This window comes from Colletotrichum graminicola (genome assembly GCF_000149035.1).
Source record: "Colletotrichum graminicola M1.001 genomic scaffold supercont1.55, whole genome shotgun sequence".
NCBI lineage: Eukaryota > Fungi > Ascomycota > Sordariomycetes > Glomerellales > Glomerellaceae > Colletotrichum > Colletotrichum graminicola.
Genome location: NW_007361059.1, coordinates 258,064 through 279,788, shown reverse-complemented (window position 1 = coordinate 279,788; position 21,725 = coordinate 258,064). Strand labels below are relative to the sequence as shown.

Sequence of the window (21,725 nt, the reverse complement as noted above, 5' to 3'; positions counted from 1 at the left end):
TCAGTCGCGCCCCCTCAGCCTCCCCTCCCTTTCTCCCCCCCGGGTGGTTCTGGGCAAACAGACATCCCGTCCGAGCACCTGGGCCCAAGAATGAACCGCGCAATCCCCCGAACCCGAGCCTGCAAGCCTGCAAAGCCAATTGCCTCCTCTTCCTCAGAGATCGGTGCAGTTCTTCTCTTGCATATCGACTTGGCCACCCCGACCCATACGAATCCATTCTTGAGATCAGGTCAGAAGAAAAAAGAAGGACGAGGAACTGCCGATGCACTAATGGGCTAGCTGTTCCGCAGTCGCCCACTGACAACTGAGACTACATGGTAATGACTGCACACACTCGGACACCACTTTTCCATTGACTGACTTGACACTGACCTTTCCAGACGCGGCCGGGGCACATGGATGAACCTTAACCTGACCAAGACCTTCTCCTCCCCCGCGTCTCCCATTCGCCCCGATTCATATTGCCTCCCCCCCCATCATTATCATCATCGACTACGGATAGACCAACCTCCATTACTCCATTCTCCCTCTCAATCGCTCAAATCACTCCTGCTCACCTCACCGCAACTCCAAGACACGAGCAAGCCACCGCGCTAGCAGCTCCTGCATCCGCCGCATGCATCCCACCCAAGTCCGAAGGGGTGATTGAGAATCATAGGATCAGCTTGCTTGTCTGTCTGCCTGTCTGCCTGGTGTGAACTAGATTGCTTCAGTTCATTGGTATCGCGCTGTTGCGCAAGTAGCAGTAGTAGTAGTAGTAGTAGTAGTAGTAGTAGTAGTAGTAGTAGCACCACCACCATCACCAGGAGGAGGAGAACGAGCAAGCTCACCACAGGACCGACGGGGCTCCTCGCCCGACTCAGCCAGTTCGTCATGGCTTCCGGCTCGAACCGCAAGGCAGCAGCCTCTGATGTCCGGCCCAAGAATCAGCACCAGCAGCAACAGCTTACCAAGAAGTGGAAAAATGTTTGGCTAAGAAGCCTGTCGGTTCGCATCCGTCCACGCAAGGACCCGCCGTTCTCAGCGTCCGCATCGCCTGCAGGAGGAAGAGTAGGAGGAGAAAGGCAAGACCCGGGGCAGGACAGCATCGAGAGGGGCACGCAAACCACCATTGGCAACGCGGTGACAGCACGGCGCCACAGTCACCACCCGCTGCGGCAACGGACAGAGACGCACGCACGCACGGGTGAGCTAGAGGCTGCTCTTCTTACAGATTCTGACCCCTCGACGACCATGTCGGCCACATCCGCCTCACACTCGCCGGTGGTGTCCACAACCGCCCAGACCGCCACCACTATTCCCCAGTCGTTCTCATCTTCGTCCTCCACGTCGCTCAGTATCAGCGTCGGCGCTTCCCTTGGGAACTTCCCGTCGGCGTCATCCACCCCGTGTCCCACCTGTGGTCAGCGCCGCCACATCGACCTCCACCGACCACCGACCCCGGTCAAGCCCGAAGACCGCTTCCAGTTCCGGTCCGGCGTCCCGTACGGCCCGTGGACGATTACCCACCCTCCGCCCTTGGCCCCGGCGTCCGTGCAGACCGTCGACACCTCCCCGGAAGCGCCCGTCGCCCCGCCGATCGACGGCGGCAGCGGTAGAAACGTCGCCGGGCCCCTCGCCTCGTTCCAGCCCTTTTCCCGCCTGCCACCCGAGCTCCGGTCCAAGATCCTCCGCTTCTACCTGGAACGGCCGCGCATCGTCGAAATACGATGCATGAACGACCTGAAAAAGATCCACTTCGCGCCCAACGCCCTGGGCAACCTCGCGTCCAACATCGCCTGGAGCGCCGACAACACCCTCCCGGCGCTGATGTGGGTGAATCGCGAGTGCCGCGCCGAGACGCGCGCGTTCTACCGCGTGCAGCTGCCAATGTACCCGACCAACAAGATCGCCTGGCCCGCCCTCATCAACCCGGACTTCGACACCGTCATCTTCACCTTCCCCTGGAGCAGCGAGATCCCCCTCGACATCTTCCTGAGCGACTGTCTCGCGTTCGACCCGCTGGGCGTGGGAATCCGCCACTTCGGCACCCGCGACCGCGGCGGGCCCGAGACGTGGGACCTGACCCCCGTGCCGGGGTGCGCGCCCCTCTCCGAGAGCCTGGCGAACCTGGAGTCTTACACGGAGGCGATCCAGCTGATGGACGACCGCGCGGCGGCACGGTTCCCCGTGTGGATGATCCACGAGGGCTACCTCACGAGCGGGATCCCCGCCAAGGACGCCTTCTACCGGGATGTGCCCCGTCTCCTCCTGAGCAACGACTACGAGCCCCCCGACGCGGCGAACCAGCGCGCCGCGCTGGAAGCCCTGCGCGCGCAGCTTGGTGATTATCTGCCCCGGAGCGTGGCCGACCGGCTGGTTATGCAGCGCATGTTTTACCGCAAGTACTTCCGGCACCTGAAGATGAAGTGCACCAAGACGGACCTCGCAGGCCTGGGCATGGTGAGGCAGGCCCCCGGCGGCGAGACGGAAGAGTTCTTCTTGAGTAACGGGAGAGAAGTCGTGGGACAGCGGAGAAAGAGGCGGTGTGTGTTGGACGTAAGGCCGAGCAGTAGCTGGCATCTGTGGGATGACGAGTGATGATGCGTATGGGAAGAATAGAATATGTGTATTTATATGTTGTGCATACATGGCTAAGGTGCAAGTGGTCTTTTCCCCAGTACTAGCTTACTCGAAGTCTTCTTGTTTTAAATAGCTAATTGCCGGCTTATGAGGAGAGGCAAATGCCGATACATGTTTGACATAACAGCACATGAGAAAAGCCAATGTTCAATCACAGAGAGACTACACTAGGCACTAAGCTTGGTCAAATTTAATGTGAGATAAAATCATAGCCCGCCTCCTGAAGCGAGCTGGGGTATAATGAACGTGAAAGCCACTGATGTGGCTCCTTCAACACCAAACAATCCCAAACGTATTTACTTCCCTCGTCATGCAATACGTGACCCTGGTACATGCGTCTTTCATGTAGCATTTTGCCAATCCCATGCCGTACTCCTCATCTCCGTAGGTATCTTATAAACCTTTCAATTTCCGACCCCACCGACCGAATGCATTACGAACCCTTACCAAATCTATATACGGGACTGAGCACAGCTCCAAGTCTCGAAACGCCGGTAGACTCTTATCAAGACCCCATTACAAAAAATTGCCCTTCTCCTTGTTGCTCTCCACAATCTTGGGCGCCGAGATCTTGCCCTGCAACCCACCGTCGCCCCTCTCAACGGCTTCAGAGGAGCCAGCCGTGCCGCCCTTTCTCCGCTTCATGATGTCACGCACGGTAAGCGCAAGGTCGAGCCCCGAGATCGAGGAGCCCAAGACAAAGACCGTTGACAAGCCGAAGCCGATGACAAGCGCGAGGTCGAAGGGGACGATCTGCGTAAAGCACAGCGCCACAGAGCTCAGGCCCGCGAAGCCCGTGATGACGGAAGCGAAGGAAAGGGCAAGGAAGAGCTGGTTCACCATGAGGCGGATGTTGGGTAGGCTCGTGAGGGGCAACGGGGGCGGCGGAGAGCCGGTAGATCTGGGGAGTTCGGGTGGTGCGCGGGCCTTGACTACGAGGTGGAGGAGGACTGCACCCAGGCCGACGAGTGTTGCGATGAGGCTGATGACCTGTTATGGGCTTTGTTAGCTATCGAGGAGGGGCTTCGAAGAATAGACTCGGTCAGCGACTTACACCGTGGGCGGTACGGAAGTGTGCAGACTTGGCGGTGACGAGCGCGCCGAAGAGGAAAACGAGCAGGACCGAGGGGCCCATGACGAAGAGCCACATGATGTTGTTCCATTTTTGGACTTTGGGCAGGGCTTGCGGTACATTGACGCGGAGGAGGAGGCTCCTCAGATGCTCGAGACCGATGGCCAGAGGAAGGACGTTGATGTATGCTACGATGGCGAAAAGAACTGGAGAGGTGAGCTGTCAGCCGGGTTTCCCAATGGATCTTCGGGAGGGGGAAGGGGGCGTTTTTCAACTTACTGTGAATGACGAGGAACGCGATCCAGCTCGGCAATTTAGCGCCGTTAATCTCGATGGCGTTCGCGGCGTTGGTGATGCTGCCGTCCAGCGAATCACGAAGAATACCGCCGTCGATGGCGTAAAAGTGGCCCTCGTTGGCGATCTTGATGGTGCCGGTGGGGATGACCTGCTTGATGACCTTTGTGATGTTGCTATTTCTGCCACCACCGCCGCCGCTGATCATGTCGAGGGCGATGGTCTTGCTACGGATCAGGCCGAGGCCGATGAGTCCCAACCCGCCGATGCCCTGGCAGGAGAGGGCGTTGACGCCGGCCTGGGCGGCCGCGGAGACCGTCTGGGCATTGATGACGACGGAGAGGTTGAACCCGTTGTTCGTGTCGACGGAGACGATGGGCGGGGGGCGCTGGCGGCCGACGAGCTCCAAGTCACGGCGGGCAGCGGGCGCGCTCGTGGCCAGAAGTGCTGGGGCGGCGCCTGCGGCGGTCGCGTTCGTGCCGTGCGGGTACTTGATCAGGCCGTAGACAACGACGACACCCTGCCCGCCGATCCCGGAACCGAATCCGGTGGCGGCGCCGCCGATGGTGTCGTCGAAGTCGATCTTGGAGTCCGGCGGCGGGCCCGTGGGGATCGTGGCGTTGCCCTCGAAGAGGGACTGCACGCCACCCATGCTCTGGATGGAGTCGCCGGCGGCCTGGAGGAAGCCGCGGGCGAAGCCCTGGGCAGCCTTGCTGATCTCGACCGTCTGGCCGTTGATGTCGATGGTCTTTGGGATCCCACCGCCGTTCACGGCTGACTTGGCGGCGCTGCCGACCTTGTTGACGAGCTCGTTCGCGGTGCCGTTCTGCAGGAAGCTGCTCGTCAGGGCCTTGGCAAAGGTCTGCGTGATGCCGCCAAAGTCGATGGAGCCGTCTGGCATCTGCTTCATGACCACCGCCTCGTCGGGCTGCAGGCCGAGACCGACCGTTGCTCCCTCACCCAGGCCCTTGCCGAGACCCGAGGCGGCGGCGGGGAGGATCTCCATGATGCGGCGTGACGTGTCGCTGCCGCTCAAGTTGACCTTTTTGAGAAGCTCGTTCGCGGTGCCGTTCCGCAAGAGACTATTTGTCAAGGCCTTGGCGAAGGTCTGCGTGATGCCGCCAAAGTCGATGGAGCCGTCTGGCATCTGCTTCATGACCACCGCCTCGTCGGGCTGCAGGCCGAGACCGACCGTTGCGCCCTCGCCCAAACCATTACCGAGACCCGAGGCGGCGGCGGGGAGGATCTCCATGAGCCGGCGCGTGAGGCCGGGGTTGTTGGCCTTGCTCAAGAGATTGGACGTGTCTATGTTGGAGGTCAGCGTCTTGGTGAGCCCAAAACCAAAGGTTCCGAGGACGTTGGGGAGGCTAGAGTCGTTGACGGGCTCGAGATTCGCGGCGTTGGGGTTGAGCTTGAGGCCGGCCACCGTGCCGTTCCCGATGCCCGTTGCGAGGGAGAGGGCGATGGGCTGGAGCTGCAGTGTCAAGTTCCCTCCCACGCCGGATAGGCTGGACAGGTCTACGGATCCCAGGATGGTCGCTGTGAGACCAACGCCCAGGTTCTGGATCGCGGGGTTCAGGCCGGTCGCCTCCATCTTGTTGTCTGCTGCCACCTTGGCCGCCACCTCCATGGTCTTGGCCTCCGTCGACAGGTTTAGCCCTTGGGCGGCGCCGGCGCCGATCCCTATGCCCAGGAACATGCCTGGTCCGTCGAGATTGCGGACCAGCTGGCTTCCGATGTTCTTGAGGCCGTCGGTCAGGGGCTGGAGAAGGCCGCTGAGGATGCCGGCAGACATGTTTCCTCCACCGCCACCTCCGCCACCTATGCCACCAAAGAGGCCGCCCAAGCCCGGAAGCTGGCGTTTCTCAGGCTCCGTTCCGCTGCCGCTCTTAGCATCGTCGCCCTCCAGGTCCCCAAGGCTTCTCTCAATTATTTTCTTGTACTCCTGTAATGCCTCCTTCGTCTCCTGAAGCCGGGGTGATTCGTAGCGAGCAGCCAGCTGGTCGGAGAGATCAACAGTGAACTCGACCATGGACATGAGGGTCCGCTTCAGCCTGGCATCATTTCCGATAGCCTCGGCAGTTTCGGGTGCAACGATGGAGTCGAGAGCCTGGCTCCATGATTCCAAATCCCGATTCACGGCTACCTGGTTACTCAGGCTGGGCCTGTGATCAAATTGTTGCTTGATTTCCCTGCCGATGCTGAAGATAGAAAATACCATCAAGAACCCTACGCAGAAGTTCATCCAAGCGCTCTGTCTCTGTGGAGGAGCTGGCGGTGGTGGCTGTAACGTCCGCGTAGGGTTCTCTTCTTGTGGCGATATTTTGTTGTACATGTCCATCATCTCCATGATGTTATCAGGGGGAATAGGCTATTGGTTAAGCTTTACAGTGTTGACAGTGACATTAGATGGGTCGTATAACATGGGGATCTATGAAGAGGAAGAGATGGAGGAAGAAGAAGGAATAGAAGAAGAAAACGTCAAAGCAAAGGCTGCCCAGCAGTTGTGAAAGACAAAGGAGAAGGGTGCTATTATATTCCTCTTAAGGCGGGCTGGGTGTTTGAATTGCCAAACGGTGGAGGGAAACAAAACAGGCCCAAAGAAACATGGAGAGACGAACGGGGACATATCTATAGCAAGGCCCTTACAATCTAACGATCACGAGCCTAAACATGGAGCGAGCGATCTAAGTCGTCAGTAGACAGGCGGCCACTCGCGGCGGGATCCCGCTCCACCTGGCAGCTGGCATCGATCCCAGTTGGGTCCACCCCGGATGGACTGACTGAGATTGAAGCCTAGGTGAGAGAGGGAGGTCCCTTGCGAAAATCTCCGACAAAACCTGCCGGGGGAGGGGGGGGGGGGGGCTCGATTCACCGAGTTGGGAAGAAGAAACCCGGTCTCTACGGCGGCAGCCGACCTCAGACAAGGTCAAGCGGGCATACTCCGTCACCGACAGCAGAAGCCAGATCAGTTTACAAGAGTTTGACGCCGAGACCCTGTTTCCTGTCAATATGGCATGGCAGGGTTCCTTGGGTGGTTGATTGATGGCACAAGGCCGCGTCAAGAGGAGCACCGACGATGGCATGAAGATGGAGCAGGAGTTCAGCTGGTCTCTGTCGTGGTGCGAGTAAGTGACATTGGGATTCGGGTGCACGGCGTGTAACCCTAATAGGGTAATTTATGCATCACGATGCTATATAGGGTGAGCCGTGATCCGTGGGCAAAAAAGGCCGGGTATCCCCCCGAGAGTTGAGTACAGTTCCGTTCATCAAGCCATCGATCCACGGAAGGCGTTGAGAGTGCAGGTTGTCAGCGTCAGGGCTTGGGTTGTGCGAGTTTCAGACGGCGAAGTGACGTTGCAGAGACGACTCGGTGATTGGCCCACAGCCCGGTCCCCTTTGCAAATCTCGCACGGTAGCGTACTGTTCTTGGCTGGTGAGGCAATGATTAAGGCTGTTTATTGGAATGTCGGGGGGGGGCAGCTGGTTACTGGCTCAGGGTAGGTAAGCAAAGCAATGCCACTCTACAGATGAATCCTAAAGTTCCTACATGCAAATCATACTACTCCGTAGTAAAGCCAAGAATATAACGGGAAACCAGGACAGGGGCTCCATGCCACACATCAACGCTCTCCCGCAGCGGCAATGACAATGGGGGTGGACTACGGATACACAAGCCGTAATTGACCTTGTTCGTATAATTATCATGCGGTCTATGTAGGTAGTGAAAGTGCGCAGTTTAAGCTACCTGGTTAGAAAGTATGTGCCGAGTCTATTATGGGTTGACGGGTATTTGACACGATCTGACAGGGATGCTGTGCGCTACCCTCTCTCTCTCTCTCTCTATCTCTTGAACACACGCACACGCGCACACACACACATATTGTCTATATCTCTGTCTCTTTAAGTTGCCAAACACCATGTGGCATCGGTCCCTCCACTCGTGGGTGCCGTTCTTGTTACAGAGTCGTGCGGGCGTCTCTTACGAGACAAGTGATTATACGTGAACGCATAGATATACCTACTACCGGTGCAATACGTTTTGGACTCTCGCAAGGCTTTTCCTCAAGAGGCAACGCCCTGTAAAAGGGTCTCGTTGTTTCTTCTTCTGTGTTGTATCATGTCTGTAATGTGGTGAAGCCGAATACGGATCGGTAAGTCCTAGTCTAGCTTGGTAGAAGTGTGGGTGGGGCAGAACTTCATATAGGTATGGGGCTATAGTAGTAGGTACGTAGTGACACCGGCAAGGATCCCTTCATTCCCATGTACCTTGGTACATTATCTTAGTAATCAATCACAGAGTACGGAGTAGTGTGGGTACCTAGAAGGGTGAGCCGCAGAGCATCACGATTCCTGCCTGGATCCACGTAAAACGTCGTCCCAACGTGCGCCGCATTTCGCTCTCAACTCCCATCATCCTCGTTGGCCAAGCGCGCGACTCATTCAGGGGACCGAACGATTAACCACCTACCTCATCGTGCTCGGGTTCGTATTTGGAATCCAAAGCACATGGCGCGTTTGGTTCGTGGAGTGTCCCCCGATTCTCAAACACGTCGTCCCTTGTTCCCCGCTACAACCTCCGCCTCATCACCCCACACTAGCTTCACAAGTCACAAAACACACACACACACACACACACACACCCTCTCTCTCTCTCAGCCTTGCTATTACACGCCTTACCCGAGAGACATCTCATTACATCGCATTACGCACGCATCTTAGCGTCGCCCATATGCTCCCGTTCTTCGCGCACAGAGGATTGATCACCCCATCACCACATTTGCTCGGCATCATTGAACACTCTCCCAACGTCTTCATTCGTCTCGTCGTCCAACTAGAGTCCCTTGTACTATCTCGTCCGAATTCTTCGCTCGCCCAATCCCTGAACTTGCCAAAAACCTAAAGTACCCTCGTAATGGACTCGGTTTACGAGTCTGATGAAGCCAGCCGCTCACCGAGCCCCTTTCCTTCTCTGCTGCCCCTTCAACCGATAGACTTGTTCTCGCCGCCGGCCCAGCCCGCCTCTTGTTCACAAGCGCGAGACGACTATGACGCCAACGTGGTGGAGGCCAGAAACCCTCATGGAGGGGGGTTCCGGACTACCGACACCCATGTCCGCTCCGCTACACGGGAACAACAACCGCCCACGAATCACTGGAAGCTCCTGGAAGCCTGCGAAGGTTTCGACTTGCGCACTTGGGTTGCCGCGCCCGCAAGCGACCCCCCGAAGACGACGGCATTGACACCGCCACCACTGCCGCCCTTGTCGCCACCGCCCGAGTCTGGTCGAGCCGACGTCTTTGGCCGCTTCCCAGACCTGCCCTACGAGCTGCGTTCCAAGATCTGGCTCATCCATCTGGAGCAGCCCCGCGTCGTCGTCATCAGGGGTGTCATGGACACCTCGGGAGTCGAGTCTTCTGGCAATGAGCTTGGCAACGTTGCCTGCAACGCCCACTGGTACTGCGAGAATAGGAGCCCGGCCATTTTTCGAGTCTGCGCTGAAGCCCGTCGCGAGGCTCTGTCCTTCTTCAGGATCCATCTACCCATGGCCTCGCCCGAGTCCGACGCCCACGGCTACCCGCAACGGAGCCAGCGAAACCCGGCGTGGGACCGCATCTATATTAATCCCGATTGGGACCTTGTCCTGTACCAAGGCGCCTCCCGATCGCTAACAATGCCCATCCTTGCCAGCGACCTGCTTGCCTACGACCCCTTGGGCGAGGGCGTCGCCCACTACGGCTCCAACGACTGGCCAAAGAGCATCTGGCACGTTGACCCGGACCCCGGCTTTGGCATGGCCACCCTGAATGAATCATTTGCCATGCTCAAAAGCTTCTTCCTCTGTACCCGCTCCACCTCGGACATGACCCGCCCGCTCGGTGAGGGCTACGTACACGCCGTGACGGGCGAGGTTGGCCGCGCTGGCATGCTCGACTTCGGCCTGCACGTCGTCGACTGGACGCGCGCCTCACGGCTGGTCGTGCGCACGCCCAACAACAGCATGATCCGCAAGGCGCTGATCCTCGGCAAGGGCGTCGACGACGCCGTCGTGAACAACCTCGTCACGGTCGAGATGACGACCCGCATCGACAAGTCCCTTGTCCGCGACCTCTGCTCGACCACCGACGGATGGGTCATCAGGCTGGCCTGGCAGCCCCCTGACCGCAGCATCTCCCATGTGATGCACCTGACAACGGGCCTGCTGCGGCCGCTGCCGCCAGAGTGAATGGCGGCAAGCGCCTGGCAAACGTTGTTCTCATCTCATCACTTTGGGGCATGATTTCTACATACCCGTTTGGGCCGTCTGCTACAAGGTGGCGTCAGCAACCCGGTGGCAGCACGGCGTCACGTAGTGGTATTGGGCAAAAAAGCTTTGGGCTGCCTCCAGGCGTTCCTGTTGGGATGATTGCCCTTCCTGTCAAATGTTTTACACCTATGATACAACAGACGTCTCTCTTTGTGTTATGTTCGTTGGTGTCATTGCCTGAGCGAGAGCGGTCTCAATATTCTCTCCCTGATGACTCTGCCTGCCACCTCGGCTCCGTGCTGGAGAGTGATGGCTCCCACAATGGCGAACACGGCCGAGTTGAGCACGATCTGCTGGCCAGACCCAGCAAGGTTTTCCGGCTGTCGTATGCGCTTAGCCAGGGCGGGCTATTCTCGCTCCTTCCGCAAGGAGGAGGAGGAGGGGGGGGCTAAGAGTTAGGCTTACCTTTGCCGGTTTCCACCGCAAAACCTTGTCGATGCCAGCGGCCATCGCCAGCTCCTCAATCCTTTCCTTGGTGACGACCTTCTGCGGCAGCTCAACGTTGAGATTGTCGAGGCTTGCAAGAGCGGGGTGCTCGAACGGTGCGCGACCGTGCTCATCAGGGACCATGGCCCCGTCCTTTGCCAGCGACGACGTTACTATGCTTCGCGTGGACTCGAGAACAACTGCTTGTCGACCTGTAGCACATGGAAAAGCCCTCTCAGTTAGCTGAAAGTAGCTTTGGGGCGGGCGACGCAGACGCCAAGTCGCAAGTCAATCCCGAAAGCGGGAGAGAAAGCCTTACCCAGATATGCCAGCTTGTCGTTGAAACCCCGGCGGCCCTGGTCGAAACTCTTGTGCGTAACGGCCAACCACTTGACCTCGTCCGGCAGCATCTTATCTCCGTCGCGACCCAGAAACCTGACGTACATCTGGTCCAGCTTCTTGGGGTCCGTGTTGACAGACCAGACGCTGCGCGCCGGGTTCTTGGTGATGTGAGGAGAGAAGGGGGCCTTCATGCCCTCGGGGGTGTAGGACCATCGCGGGCGCTGCGAGACTTCGTCGGGTCTTTCCGCCTCCTCAGTTTTCCTCGACAGTTGGTCAATCTTGCTCTCGGTAGCCGTCCGGGGACCGGTCGTCGCAAACGTTCTGGAGATGCACTGGATAGAAGAAGCGACTCGGGGGGTTGCAGCCGACTGGCAATGCCGGACGGCATGCCTCGTGAGGCCGTAGGCTGACCGGGAGCCGTTGGTTGCCATCTTTGTCTGTTGCTGGCAACAGAGGGACGGCGGTGTGTTGGAAGAGGGTGAGAATTAATGAAGGCGTAAGTAAGTACTCTCGTCGTAGCTAGCTAGAGCTTCCTGATTGCTTTGCTTGAGCTGGAACTTTTTCGCGATCGCTGCACGGAACAATTTCTCGAGGTCACGTGGAAGCGCGCTGGCGGGCGGAGGGATGATCATGCGAGAGCCGGCGCTAGTCCCAAGACGGTACTAGCTCCAGCTCGTAGCTTCCGGGAGGCCCCAGACAAGTCGCTGCTTCCCTTTAACTGAAGAGGGATCCATATCGCGTTTTCCCCACTGAAACGGCGTCACGCTTCTGAAAGACTCGCGCCCATCACCTCCTGCGACGCGTCGGCTTCTTTTGGACCCTGCAGACCAGCCACTGCTGCTGCCGCTGCTGATGCCGATGCACGATCCCACAGCCATGACATGACCTTTGCCCTGGGAGTCCATATTCCCCCAAGCATTTCTCGCAATTAATCACATCATGGCGACTCCTAGCAGGGTGAAGACCACGGCTCAGAGCAGCGCCCTTCTTCTCGAGAAGCTGTCGGCCGTCCTGCCCAGGGGCTACCGCTTCGGCGTCTACCACCTCTCGACTCCGCCCACCAAGACCGACGCTCTCTATTCGGCGCCGCCGGAGGAACGCGAAGACAAGACGTACTGCGAGAGGCATTTCCTCGCCATCTCCATCGATGTTCCCGCCAGCACCGCCCAGACCGACAAGCCGACGAAAGACGACGCCTCGAAGCCGGTCCTCGTCCTCGCCTTGGAGGTCTTCATCTACACGACGGCACACTCCAGCACTTTTTTTGTCTCAAAAGCCGATTCGACCGGCTACCTGAAGCTGCTCAACCTGCCCAAGGGCACCCCTTCGCCCATTAAAGAAATCAGCAGTGTTTTCGTCTCCTATCTCGTCGAGCAGCGCAGTCGCAAGGGCATCCAATCCGTCGTCAGCCTCTTCGCCCGTGCTCAAGATCAATACCTCTTTCCCGGCAGCGTCGAGTACAGCGGCAAGCATGTTCTCGACGACAGAGGACTCGTCAAATGGTGGTGCAAGGTTCTGGACCCCCTCCTGGAGAACAACACCCCCGTGGGCAAGGGTGCACCATGGGGTGGCGTCAAAGGATATCTCGTGATCCCCGGGCTCGACAGCTACGAGACGAAGGCTTTTTTGCCAAAGACCCCCAGCAGCGCCGCCAATTGGGTGCTGGGACACGCCCTCGAGAAGATTTCGCATTATACCAAGGAGTACGACTGGGTGCCCGCGCGATGCCTTATTCCCCGCTTTCCAGACGACCCCAAGTCGCGATTCCGAGACGAATTGGACGAGGAGACTGGAAAGTCAAAGCAGCTCAAGACCACGGGCCAATGGAAGAGCGTCAAGAGCTTGGAGACCTTCTGGGAGATGATGGCGTACAGACAGGAGTGTTCCAGTGGGCGTCTGACTGGTTTCATATGGGTCGTATTTGACCCGGAGGTGGAAAAGGTCTGCCAGGACAATGCCACGACGGCCTTGCCGACACAGAACCCTTCATTTAGTGCTTCCAACCCTCCAGTGACACCGAACAAACAGAAATCTGCCCGGCTGACGACGCCCATGTCTACGCCACGCAAGCTGTTCCCTCCAACATCGCCTGGTACATTATCGAAGGCGAAGCTGGAAAAGCACGAGCGAAAGAACAACAAGAAGAACAAGAAGGCGAAATTATCGGGTGTCATCAAGCCTCGGCAACCGCGCATCAAGACCCAACAGCGCAACTATCTGCTAGATAAGCCCATTTCCACCGCTTACTATTATTGGCCGGCAGAAGGCAGAGGTCGCAAGATTGTCGACGAAAACGATTACAAGCGGGTCAATGAGCTTCTGCTGCACTTGGACTTTGCAAACCTTGATATTGCCACCAGTAGCACCAGGCGATGGATCAGCGAAGTCGGCATTGGAGACTCATGGGGCTTGGAGGTTGTAGGCACACGGGAGACCCCGGTCCCTTCGCCAAGCCAGCCGTCAGCTGGGGCCGTGAATAATCTACCAGGTCTGGTCAAGCGCAAACGCCCAGAAGAGTCGCCTGCTATTGGGTCGGGTGAGCCGGCGAGCAAGGTTAATGTCCTGAGCACGGGGCTCATCCGAAGGAAGTCCAAAGAAGCGACCCCGAGTGTCGACGCGACCAAGGCGAACAACGGTGAACCCCCGAAGGTCAACGTGCTCGGCGCTGGGTTGGTCCGCAAGAAAACGTAACACATGAATTTGAAAGCTATGGTGATATCAAGCCGAGGAGCCGTGGCAGTAGCAAGGCGTTGGATTGGGAATACCAGGGTAAATAACGGATGGGCTGGGTTTGATTCCCCACGCGAGGGTTTACGAGGGATGGGTGAAGGCTGCCCCGAAGTGGGTGTACAAGGCGCAATGCAACTCAAACTGATCAGGTCGCGCAGGTCTTTTAACTGACCTTTTTTTTTTCAATTTTCCGTACTTCAACGTGCGTTACTTGTGACTAATGATCATATGTGTCAACTCGGATCAAGGCTTTTCTGGGAGTGTTTCTTCAATGGGTGCAGCCGCTTGACGATTGTCATTGCCCCAACGCATATAACACATTGACTATGAACTGTTATATACACAATCACCATGTGCCTCGCCGACACTGTAGCTTCGGCCTTAAGACACTTAGACTGCCTTGCTTTCAGGTTCCAACTCCCCTCGTCCCTTGTATGTGCTCTCCGGCAGCGCATTCAGCGCGTCTTCCTCCTTGTCAAGCTTGCGGAACATGATCCAGAAGCCGATGCCACCCAGGCAGCTGATGATGGCGATACAGGTGTACAGCCACACGAGCAACGGGTCGGCCGCCAGGCCCACAAACGCCTGGCCGATGGCGCTCGAGAAGGCGTGGACGAAGAGGAAGACGCCGGTGACGAGCCCGCGCATGTTCTTGGGCGCCTTGGTGAAGGCGTACTCAAGCCCCGTGATGGACGCGAAGATCTCGCTCAGCGCGATGAGGATGTAGCACGGCGTCTGGATCCACACGGTCATCTCGGGCGGGCCGTTCTCGCGGATGCAGTCCGTGTCGCCGGCGCTGTACCCGCACGGCGCCTGCTGGTAAATGAAGTGCTGGATGATGGCGGCGACCATCATGGACAGCGTCGCGCAGAAGAAGCCGAGCGTGATCTTCTTGAGCGGGGTGAAGCGGAGCCCCGCGCGCTCGACGGCCGGGTAGATGAACTTGTCGCAGATTGGGATGAAGATGAGCAGCGCAAAGGGATTGAGGTTGGTGATGATGTCGTTGGGGATACCGTCGAGCCGCATCGTCGCCGCCTGGTTGATGAGGTTGTTGGTCATCTGGCCGTACGCGAGCCAGAAGATAGGGAACCAGAGGAAGACGGCGCAGGCCATGACGCCGCGGCGGACCTCATCGACCCAGGCGTCGTCGAACGTCATCCACGCCGGCTTGTCGGCGACCCGCGAGGGCTTGATGCGCTCCCAGAATGCGTCCTTGCGCATCCCTGTGATGCCGCCACCGCCGCCCTGCCGAAGGCCGTAGCCAATGAGGGCGATGGACTTGCCGAGGACGGAACCAGTGGGCGGGCGCTTGGCGTAGCGGTTGCGGCAGGCGAACATGACGATGGGACAGAAGAAGAACATGATGGTCGGGAGGAGGTATGAGAGCCAGAAGCCGACGTACTTTTCGGCGTAGACCATGGAGATTTGGCCGACAAGAGCGCCGACGTTGATGAGGAAGTAGTAGCGCATATAGACGCGCGAGATGGTCATGACGGGGTCGACGATGACGCGCTCGCCCGTCTTGGGGAGCGTCTCGACCGTTTGCCGGGGCTGCGTAAGCTCATACTGCTCGGCGATGAGGGGCGAGATATTGGCTTTGAAAAACCCAACGCCGGTTCCGAAGAAGACGAGGCCGATGATGAAGGCTGCCAGCGAGCCGCTCGGGTTGGCGATGACGGAGGGGACGGCGGCGATGATGATGAAGATGTGGCCCAAAGTGGCGATGGCAATGGCCCATTGAATCGTGAGGTAACGCCCCCAGTACGTGTCAGCGATGTAGCCGCCTGGGAAAGGAGTCAGATGAGAGTTCCGACTTGGCGTTGAGGGCCCGGGGAGTGTTGGCGAGGTGCTTACCGACGAGTGGCATCACATAGGACCAGAAGGAGTTGAAGAGGGTCAGGGCGGTTGAGGCGCGCTGGCCGAGACCCAAGGCGCCAGCTTGCTCATGTGTGCCTCCGGCGCCGGTCGTCGAGCCCGGCGGGAGGGGATACGCGATAAAGTTGACAACTTTGTTAGAACACGAGGAGTCAGTAGGTAGTCCCATACTCCCGCACGATGTTGTGATAGGGCTATTCCGCCACTTACACACGGCCGTTGTGCCATAGTACGCGAAGCGCTCGCACATTTCGACAAAGCCGATGCTGTAAATTAGCCAGTCCACCTTGCCGTGAACGCGGCGCAGCGTGAGAAGCTCCTCCTCGGTCGGGTAGACCTCGCCGTTGAGCCCGCCGAGGGTGTCGTGGGATAGCCGTCCGTCGGCAAGGTCCCCCGTGTACGCATCCGGCTTCCTCGCGGCGTCAACGCCCTTCTCAATGGCCGGGCAGTCTGCCCGCGCGGCTTCCACCACGTCTAGGTTCGGGGCCGTTGACATATCGTGACGTTTTGTGGTCTAAGAACTCTCGTCGCTTCTCGGCTTGAGCTTGTTCAAGAGGGACGAAAGGGGGGGAATAAAAGGCTTGAGAGCAAGTCGCAGCCGCTGGGCAGAGCTTGGGAGACAGCCACCGCGAGAGCTGGCGGGGCCGGTTGAGCACTTTTGTAGCTTCCCGCGGGCGCATCCTATCGGCGCTGCAGAGGCTGTCTGCGATTGCCAGTCGGTGATAGGCGCGCAATGGAACAGCTCAAGGCGCTCCTCGTGCGGTGATGGTTACATTTCTTCCTTGGCGACCGCGAAGCGAGCCATCGCCGAGAGATAACGATGAGCAGAATGGGAACTCCATCATGGTTGGTTGAGACAAGACAGCGTTGTACAGAGGGTAACGCAGAAAGATCCATTAGCCAACAGCTTCCCGGCTTGGCGGGGAGGAGATCAAGTAACGGAGCAATCGTTCATGCCGCAATTAACGGCAATTTGGCCGGGAAAAGAACACAGGTTTCCATGTCTACAGCCAGCGGCCGTGAATGTCACACTTTTGCTAGAGGATTGTGAAGGCAGAAGACTTGTGTAGGTACTGTAGAACTTGGAACGACTCGCGGGAAGGAGGGTTGAAACTCCACATCTTGGCTGGTTGCCCGGGATAGGTAATGATAGTTTGGATTTCTGGACGGTGTAGGACGAGAACACCGATGACTGGTCTTGGCAGCCTTGGCTTTGCTCGAATGTGGTAGGTGATAAGAAGTCTCAGGTTCTGGGCGGGCATGCGGCCAAGGTATCGAAGGTTACATGTTAATAAACCATATTGTAGCTGTCTTCGAGTATTCACGAATTACTGCATGCAGATGCTGTCCCACAAATGATTCGCCAGATTCGAGGCCCTAGAGTGAGCATTAGAGAACCAGTTCAAGCTCTAATATTGTACCAAGGATGAACAGTGTTCGATGTTTTCATTATTATTATTTTGCAAAATGTGCATAGGACGATCTAATAATGGATCATATGAGTTGTTTTTTTGCCATTCTGATGTCTTTGGAATGGACGGCCATTCACTGGGAGACTATATTACACTTATTGATTTCCTGAATATAAAGGAAACGCAACGACGCATAACTAGTGGGGTAATCTTGTCATCTTGTTATTTTTCATCAGCTTGCTGGTTGAATTTGGTACAAGCACTAAGAAGGTTGGGATTTGAGAAACCTGGCAAAAATGGCTCTGGGTCTCAATATTGTTGTTTCATTAGTAAAGATCACAATGTCAAGTTAAGATTCCTCGAGACTGGAAGTCTTGAACGCGAGGGCTTTCAGGAAGGATTTGCTCGGCTAGTCCAATGTTTTGTAGCAAAGGCGGGAGGATTGGCTGTGCTAACGGTAGGCACATGGTTTGCCCCGTTGGGCCAGTTGGGGATTGTTGACCCTTTGGTGAAGTAATGCCACAAGGGAAACTAGTGATGCTCTGAATAGCCCGAGGCTAACTTCGGGTGCGTGTTGACAGAGTGAGAATGAGCCAGCCTGGTACACAACCATATAGATACACGAGCTCACTACTTTAACCATATAGTCATCCACGGAAAATGCTTCCTCCCAGATCCGCATTGAGTATGGGGTTGGGAACGGAGCTGATCAATTGGTACTAGGTATGACCTATTGTTACTTGTGGGCTACCACATCTAATTACTGTAATTATGTCGCAAAAACGACGCCGTTAATCGCAAGCAGCAATTAGCGCCTTATACCGTATGGATACACTACGACAAATTACTATTCGAATCATTGGTACAATTCTCAGCCGACTATCCACTGGGTCACATGCCATCATTACCTCGCCAAGCAATTAATCAAATTAACTCTAACTTAAAGTCAAATAATTTACGCAAGTAAAACCGTCTCTGTCGGTCGACTATACCAGACCGACAAAGCTGCACCTTCTATTTATTAGACTCGTCATATTCTATGTACGGAGTATACCATCATTACACAACTTTGCTGGTGTATTACAGCTCCACGCCACCCTTTCAACAGGTTCGTTTGCTAAGGTTCACAGTCAAAAGAGGCAGCCGTCGCTTCGAGGTCAATTCTTTTACCAACCGACAGCTTCTTCAGCATTGAGTTCATACCATTAGATTTCTTTTATTGGTGCCCACCACACTTCATCTCAGCATGACGCGACTCGGAAAACTCGTGATGGGGTTCTTTCTACTCCAAGCCGCTTCAGGGAACGATGAAGCGGCCCCGGAGATCCTCAAACGCGACGTCGCTGTTATTGGGGGTGGCTCCAGCGGAACCTATGCTGCTGTCAGGCTGCAACAGCTGGGCAAGAGTGTGGCCCTCATCGAAAAAGCCGGGCGACTGGGCGGACATACGAATACATATGTTGATGCCAAGACCGGCATGACTTTTGACTACGGCACTCAGAACTTCGTCAACACTACAGAGGTGTACAACTATTTCCGCAGACTGGGCGTGCCCCTGGCGCCATTCGCACCAAAGAGGCAATCCGTGGCCGTAGACATGGCCCGCGAGCGGCCCGGGCCTTCTTGGCCAATCGTCAACGCCAACGACACCGCGGCTGCTCTCGAGCGATACAAAGTACAGCTGGCCAAGTACCCCGACGACTTCTTCCGCGGATACCATCTGCCTGACCCTGTACCGGAGGACCTGCTCCTCCCCTGGGGCGACTTTGTCCAAAAGTATGACCTCGGCGCACTCGCGTACGATGGATGGCTGCGGTTTCAAGGCATGGGCAATGTTCTTGCCCAGCCCACTCTTTACGTCATGAAGCTGTTCAACCCAATGCAAGTCCGGGCCCGCGAGGAGAATTCAAAGGTCTACGAGGCGAACGACGATCTCCAGTCACTTTGGAACGCGGCTCAGGCATTCCTCGGCGATAGCGCTGTCACTTGGGCAGAAATCAGCCGTATCGACCGCCAAGACGACTGCGTCACCGTCTCGATCACAACGCCTTCTGGCCCCAAAACCGTTCACGCTTCCAAACTACTCATTACCATTCCCCCAACTCTGGATAACCTCAAGCCCTTCCTCGATCTCAGCGACGAAGAGAGCCAGGTATTTGGTCAGCTGAACAACAGTTATTACTACAACGCCGTCATCTCTCGCTCAGGTTTTCCCGCCGGGACATCGGTATATAGTTATGACTTGGAGTCCCAGTACGGTATCCCCGCCATGCCGGGTGTCTACTACTTCACGGCCGAGACTGTCTCAGACCTCTGGTCCACACAATACACCAGTCCCGATTATCAGTCAGAGGAAACAGTCAAAGCGACAATTCTGGCACAGGTACACGAAGCTCGACGTGCGCTGGGCCGGCCTGACGATATCATGCCGGAAATCATGGCATTCAACAACCACTCGCCTTTTGGTCTGACTGTGTCCACGGACGCTATTCGTTCCGGGTTCTACAAGCGCTACACGGCGCTTCAGAGTCAAAGAAACACGTTTTGGACAGGTCACTCGTGGAGCTCCGGGAGCTCCAGCACGATCTGGGACTTTACAGAATATGAAGTCTTGCCAGCGATCATGGCTTCGCTGGAAAAGTAATCATGGTGGTGGTGATTTGTAGATATTAATAAGAATTGCTCTGTTGGGCTAAGCGGAATATGTCGATTTGGTTGGGGCTGTTGCCTATGTAGTCGGAGGTATGTAGACATGTTGTGTATACGTACCGATTGAGATAAATTCAATTACTATTCTATGGGCGTAGTTACGGAGATAACTTTATCTGTGAGTGTAGTCGGGAGATTTGCGATTCTTACTCTCGTTCATTCTTCTGGTGTAAAGGCCTGTAGTACAGTCGACGTAAGAGGACGTCTACAACAGTACAAGTATGCGAATGAATAACAAAATCGGGCTGCGTACGCAATTGTCGCTACGGTTGTTGCATTCAGCCGTGTACATCCCCAGCCAGCCTTCGGAACCATTAGTCTGTTGAACGGCGTATATCTAGTCACACCAGCCGAATTGGAGAGAGGAAGTAGGTCAGCTGATACTGATAATAGCGCACGTGTCGCCGAATCTTATGATAATCGTGCTTGATGCACGGCTATGTACACACACCAATTAAGTCCAAGGTAGTATCTCTAGTACCCTTACTGGAAGCTGACATAATATTTGCAGCGGGCCTGCTCTTCTCCGTTCCATGCATTCCTCAGCTGGCGAATGAATGGTCACCACACAGTAATACAGCAGCGTCACGATCCTTGCGCACCTACATCAACACCGGTCTTGTGCGACGCGACATAGACCCCAACATCACCATCTGTTCCGAGGGAGGCTCAGAACCATGACGCCCCCGAAGCGCTGGCCGGCGCCCATCCACGTCTTATCCTACCGCGCCCTTCTCGTGATTCCCGTCATCCTCGCCGTCGCGACCTTCGCGTCCCTCTTCATCCACTCGGACGTGAACGTCGCCCTCCTCTACTCGCAATGCCACTCGCGCGCCCGACTCCCGGCCATCAGTAGGGTCCCCGTTCTCGGCCCGCCTGCCTGCTTCGCCGTCTCTTTCTTTCAGACAGCCCTCGACTCCGTCCGCACCTTCGCCAGCATGGCCGCCATCCTGTCCTTCATCGCCGGCCTCATGACCGTCACCACCGTCGAGGCCGCCCGCGTCTGCAACGCCCCCAACGTGCTCATCGCCAACCCAACCGGCCCCTGGCTGGTCTTCAACCTCATTGGCGGCGCCGTTGTGTGGCAGCTCGTCGTTATCCCGGCCTTCTTCCACCGCTCGCGCTCCATCCTGCTCGCCAGGAAAAAGGCCGGTCAGGATGTCGTCAAGAGCGCCCCCTCCAAGGACCCCGACTTTGGCAAGAAGTCTCGCCATCTCGCTGTCGACGCCGAGACTGTCGCCATTCCCGTCAGCGTTGCATGGGGCTTTGTCTTGCCGTCCGTCCTCATGCTGATCTACAACTCTCCTGTCACCATTGCCCTCTGGCTCGTCTTCCCTGTCTGGGTATCTCTCATCCGCCAGGCCGTCCGCTGGGTCGTCTTGAGGCTGCAGAAGCGCCAGCACCGCACTTTCCACCTCGAGTCTCACGCAGTCTCGGTTCTGCTTGTCTACATCGTCCCCATCCTGTGCTCCGCCGTTTCCCACGTGTACCTTATCTGGAGCCTCTTCCAGTGGGACGACAGAAAGGATATGACTCGTTCCACCATCAAGTTTGTTCAGATCGACGCGTTTTACATCGGCTTGACCGTCCTCTACTGGCTTCTTGTTGAGACCGGCTGGAAGGTTCCGCTAGTGGCAGTTCTTGCAGCCCTCCCACTGGGTCCTGGTGCAGGTGTTTGTATTGCCTGGATCTACAGAGACGCCCAGATCCGCGAGCATTTCAAGCACTGGCTGTCAGATGTCGTTGGCAGCGAGGATGATGGTGAAGAGGGCAGGAATCCGGCGGGTGAGGAGACACCCCTCCTTCGTTGACCGAGCAAGGGGAAGCTTCTTTGAAACTTGAAAACCTACCGTTAAATGCTACCAACATCAATCTTGGCATAGAAGAAGCCTCAGAGCTGCCCCATTCTTTCTCGTCTTGTGCAAACGAAAGTGAG

The 21,725-nt window shown here is 56.7% G+C and overlaps 8 protein-coding genes across 8 annotated transcripts; 5 read left to right on the top strand and 3 right to left on the bottom strand.

Annotated features, from left to right (window-relative positions):
- Positions 1-873: 873 nt before the first annotated feature.
- On the top strand, positions 874-2,580 carry GLRG_10072 (uncharacterized protein; the record flags this gene model as incomplete). Its single annotated transcript, XM_008100757.1, has 1 exon — positions 874-2,580. The coding sequence occupies one exon, from the start codon at positions 874-876 to the stop codon at positions 2,578-2,580; it is 1,707 nt and encodes a 568-aa protein (XP_008098948.1).
- Positions 2,581-3,138: 558 nt separating this feature from the next.
- GLRG_10071 (uncharacterized protein) lies at positions 3,139-6,338 on the bottom strand (the record flags this gene model as incomplete). Its single annotated transcript, XM_008100756.1, has 3 exons — positions 3,139-3,612; positions 3,677-3,900; positions 3,974-6,338. The coding sequence occupies 3 exons, from the start codon at positions 6,336-6,338 to the stop codon at positions 3,139-3,141; spliced, it is 3,063 nt and encodes a 1,020-aa protein (XP_008098947.1).
- Positions 6,339-8,903: 2,565 nt separating this feature from the next.
- Positions 8,904-10,214, top strand: GLRG_10070 (uncharacterized protein; the record flags this gene model as incomplete). The annotated part of the gene is made up of 1 exon (XM_008100755.1): positions 8,904-10,214. One exon carries the CDS (start codon positions 8,904-8,906, stop codon positions 10,212-10,214), a length of 1,311 nt encoding a protein of 436 aa, XP_008098946.1.
- Positions 10,215-10,465: 251 nt separating this feature from the next.
- Positions 10,466-11,494, bottom strand: GLRG_10069 (RNase III domain-containing protein; the record flags this gene model as incomplete). The annotated part of the gene is made up of 3 exons (XM_008100754.1): positions 10,466-10,615; positions 10,701-10,933; positions 11,041-11,494. The coding sequence occupies 3 exons, from the start codon at positions 11,492-11,494 to the stop codon at positions 10,466-10,468; spliced, it is 837 nt and encodes a 278-aa protein (XP_008098945.1).
- Positions 11,495-12,002: 508 nt separating this feature from the next.
- On the top strand, positions 12,003-13,754 carry GLRG_10068 (H3 K56 histone acetylation protein KAT11; the record flags this gene model as incomplete). Its single annotated transcript, XM_008100753.1, has 1 exon — positions 12,003-13,754. The coding sequence occupies one exon, from the start codon at positions 12,003-12,005 to the stop codon at positions 13,752-13,754; it is 1,752 nt and encodes a 583-aa protein (XP_008098944.1).
- A 429-nt stretch (positions 13,755-14,183) lies between these two features.
- Positions 14,184-16,164, bottom strand: GLRG_10067 (POT family protein; the record flags this gene model as incomplete). The annotated part of the gene is made up of 3 exons (XM_008100752.1): positions 14,184-15,577; positions 15,648-15,800; positions 15,879-16,164. The coding sequence occupies 3 exons, from the start codon at positions 16,162-16,164 to the stop codon at positions 14,184-14,186; spliced, it is 1,833 nt and encodes a 610-aa protein (XP_008098943.1).
- A 2,162-nt stretch (positions 16,165-18,326) lies between these two features.
- On the top strand, positions 18,327-19,724 carry GLRG_10066 (flavin-containing superfamily Amine oxidase; the record flags this gene model as incomplete). The annotated part of the gene is made up of 1 exon (XM_008100751.1): positions 18,327-19,724. The coding sequence occupies one exon, from the start codon at positions 18,327-18,329 to the stop codon at positions 19,722-19,724; it is 1,398 nt and encodes a 465-aa protein (XP_008098942.1).
- Positions 19,725-20,466: 742 nt separating this feature from the next.
- Positions 20,467-21,600, top strand: GLRG_10065 (uncharacterized protein; the record flags this gene model as incomplete). The annotated part of the gene is made up of 1 exon (XM_008100750.1): positions 20,467-21,600. The coding sequence occupies one exon, from the start codon at positions 20,467-20,469 to the stop codon at positions 21,598-21,600; it is 1,134 nt and encodes a 377-aa protein (XP_008098941.1).
- Positions 21,601-21,725: the final 125 nt, after the last annotated feature.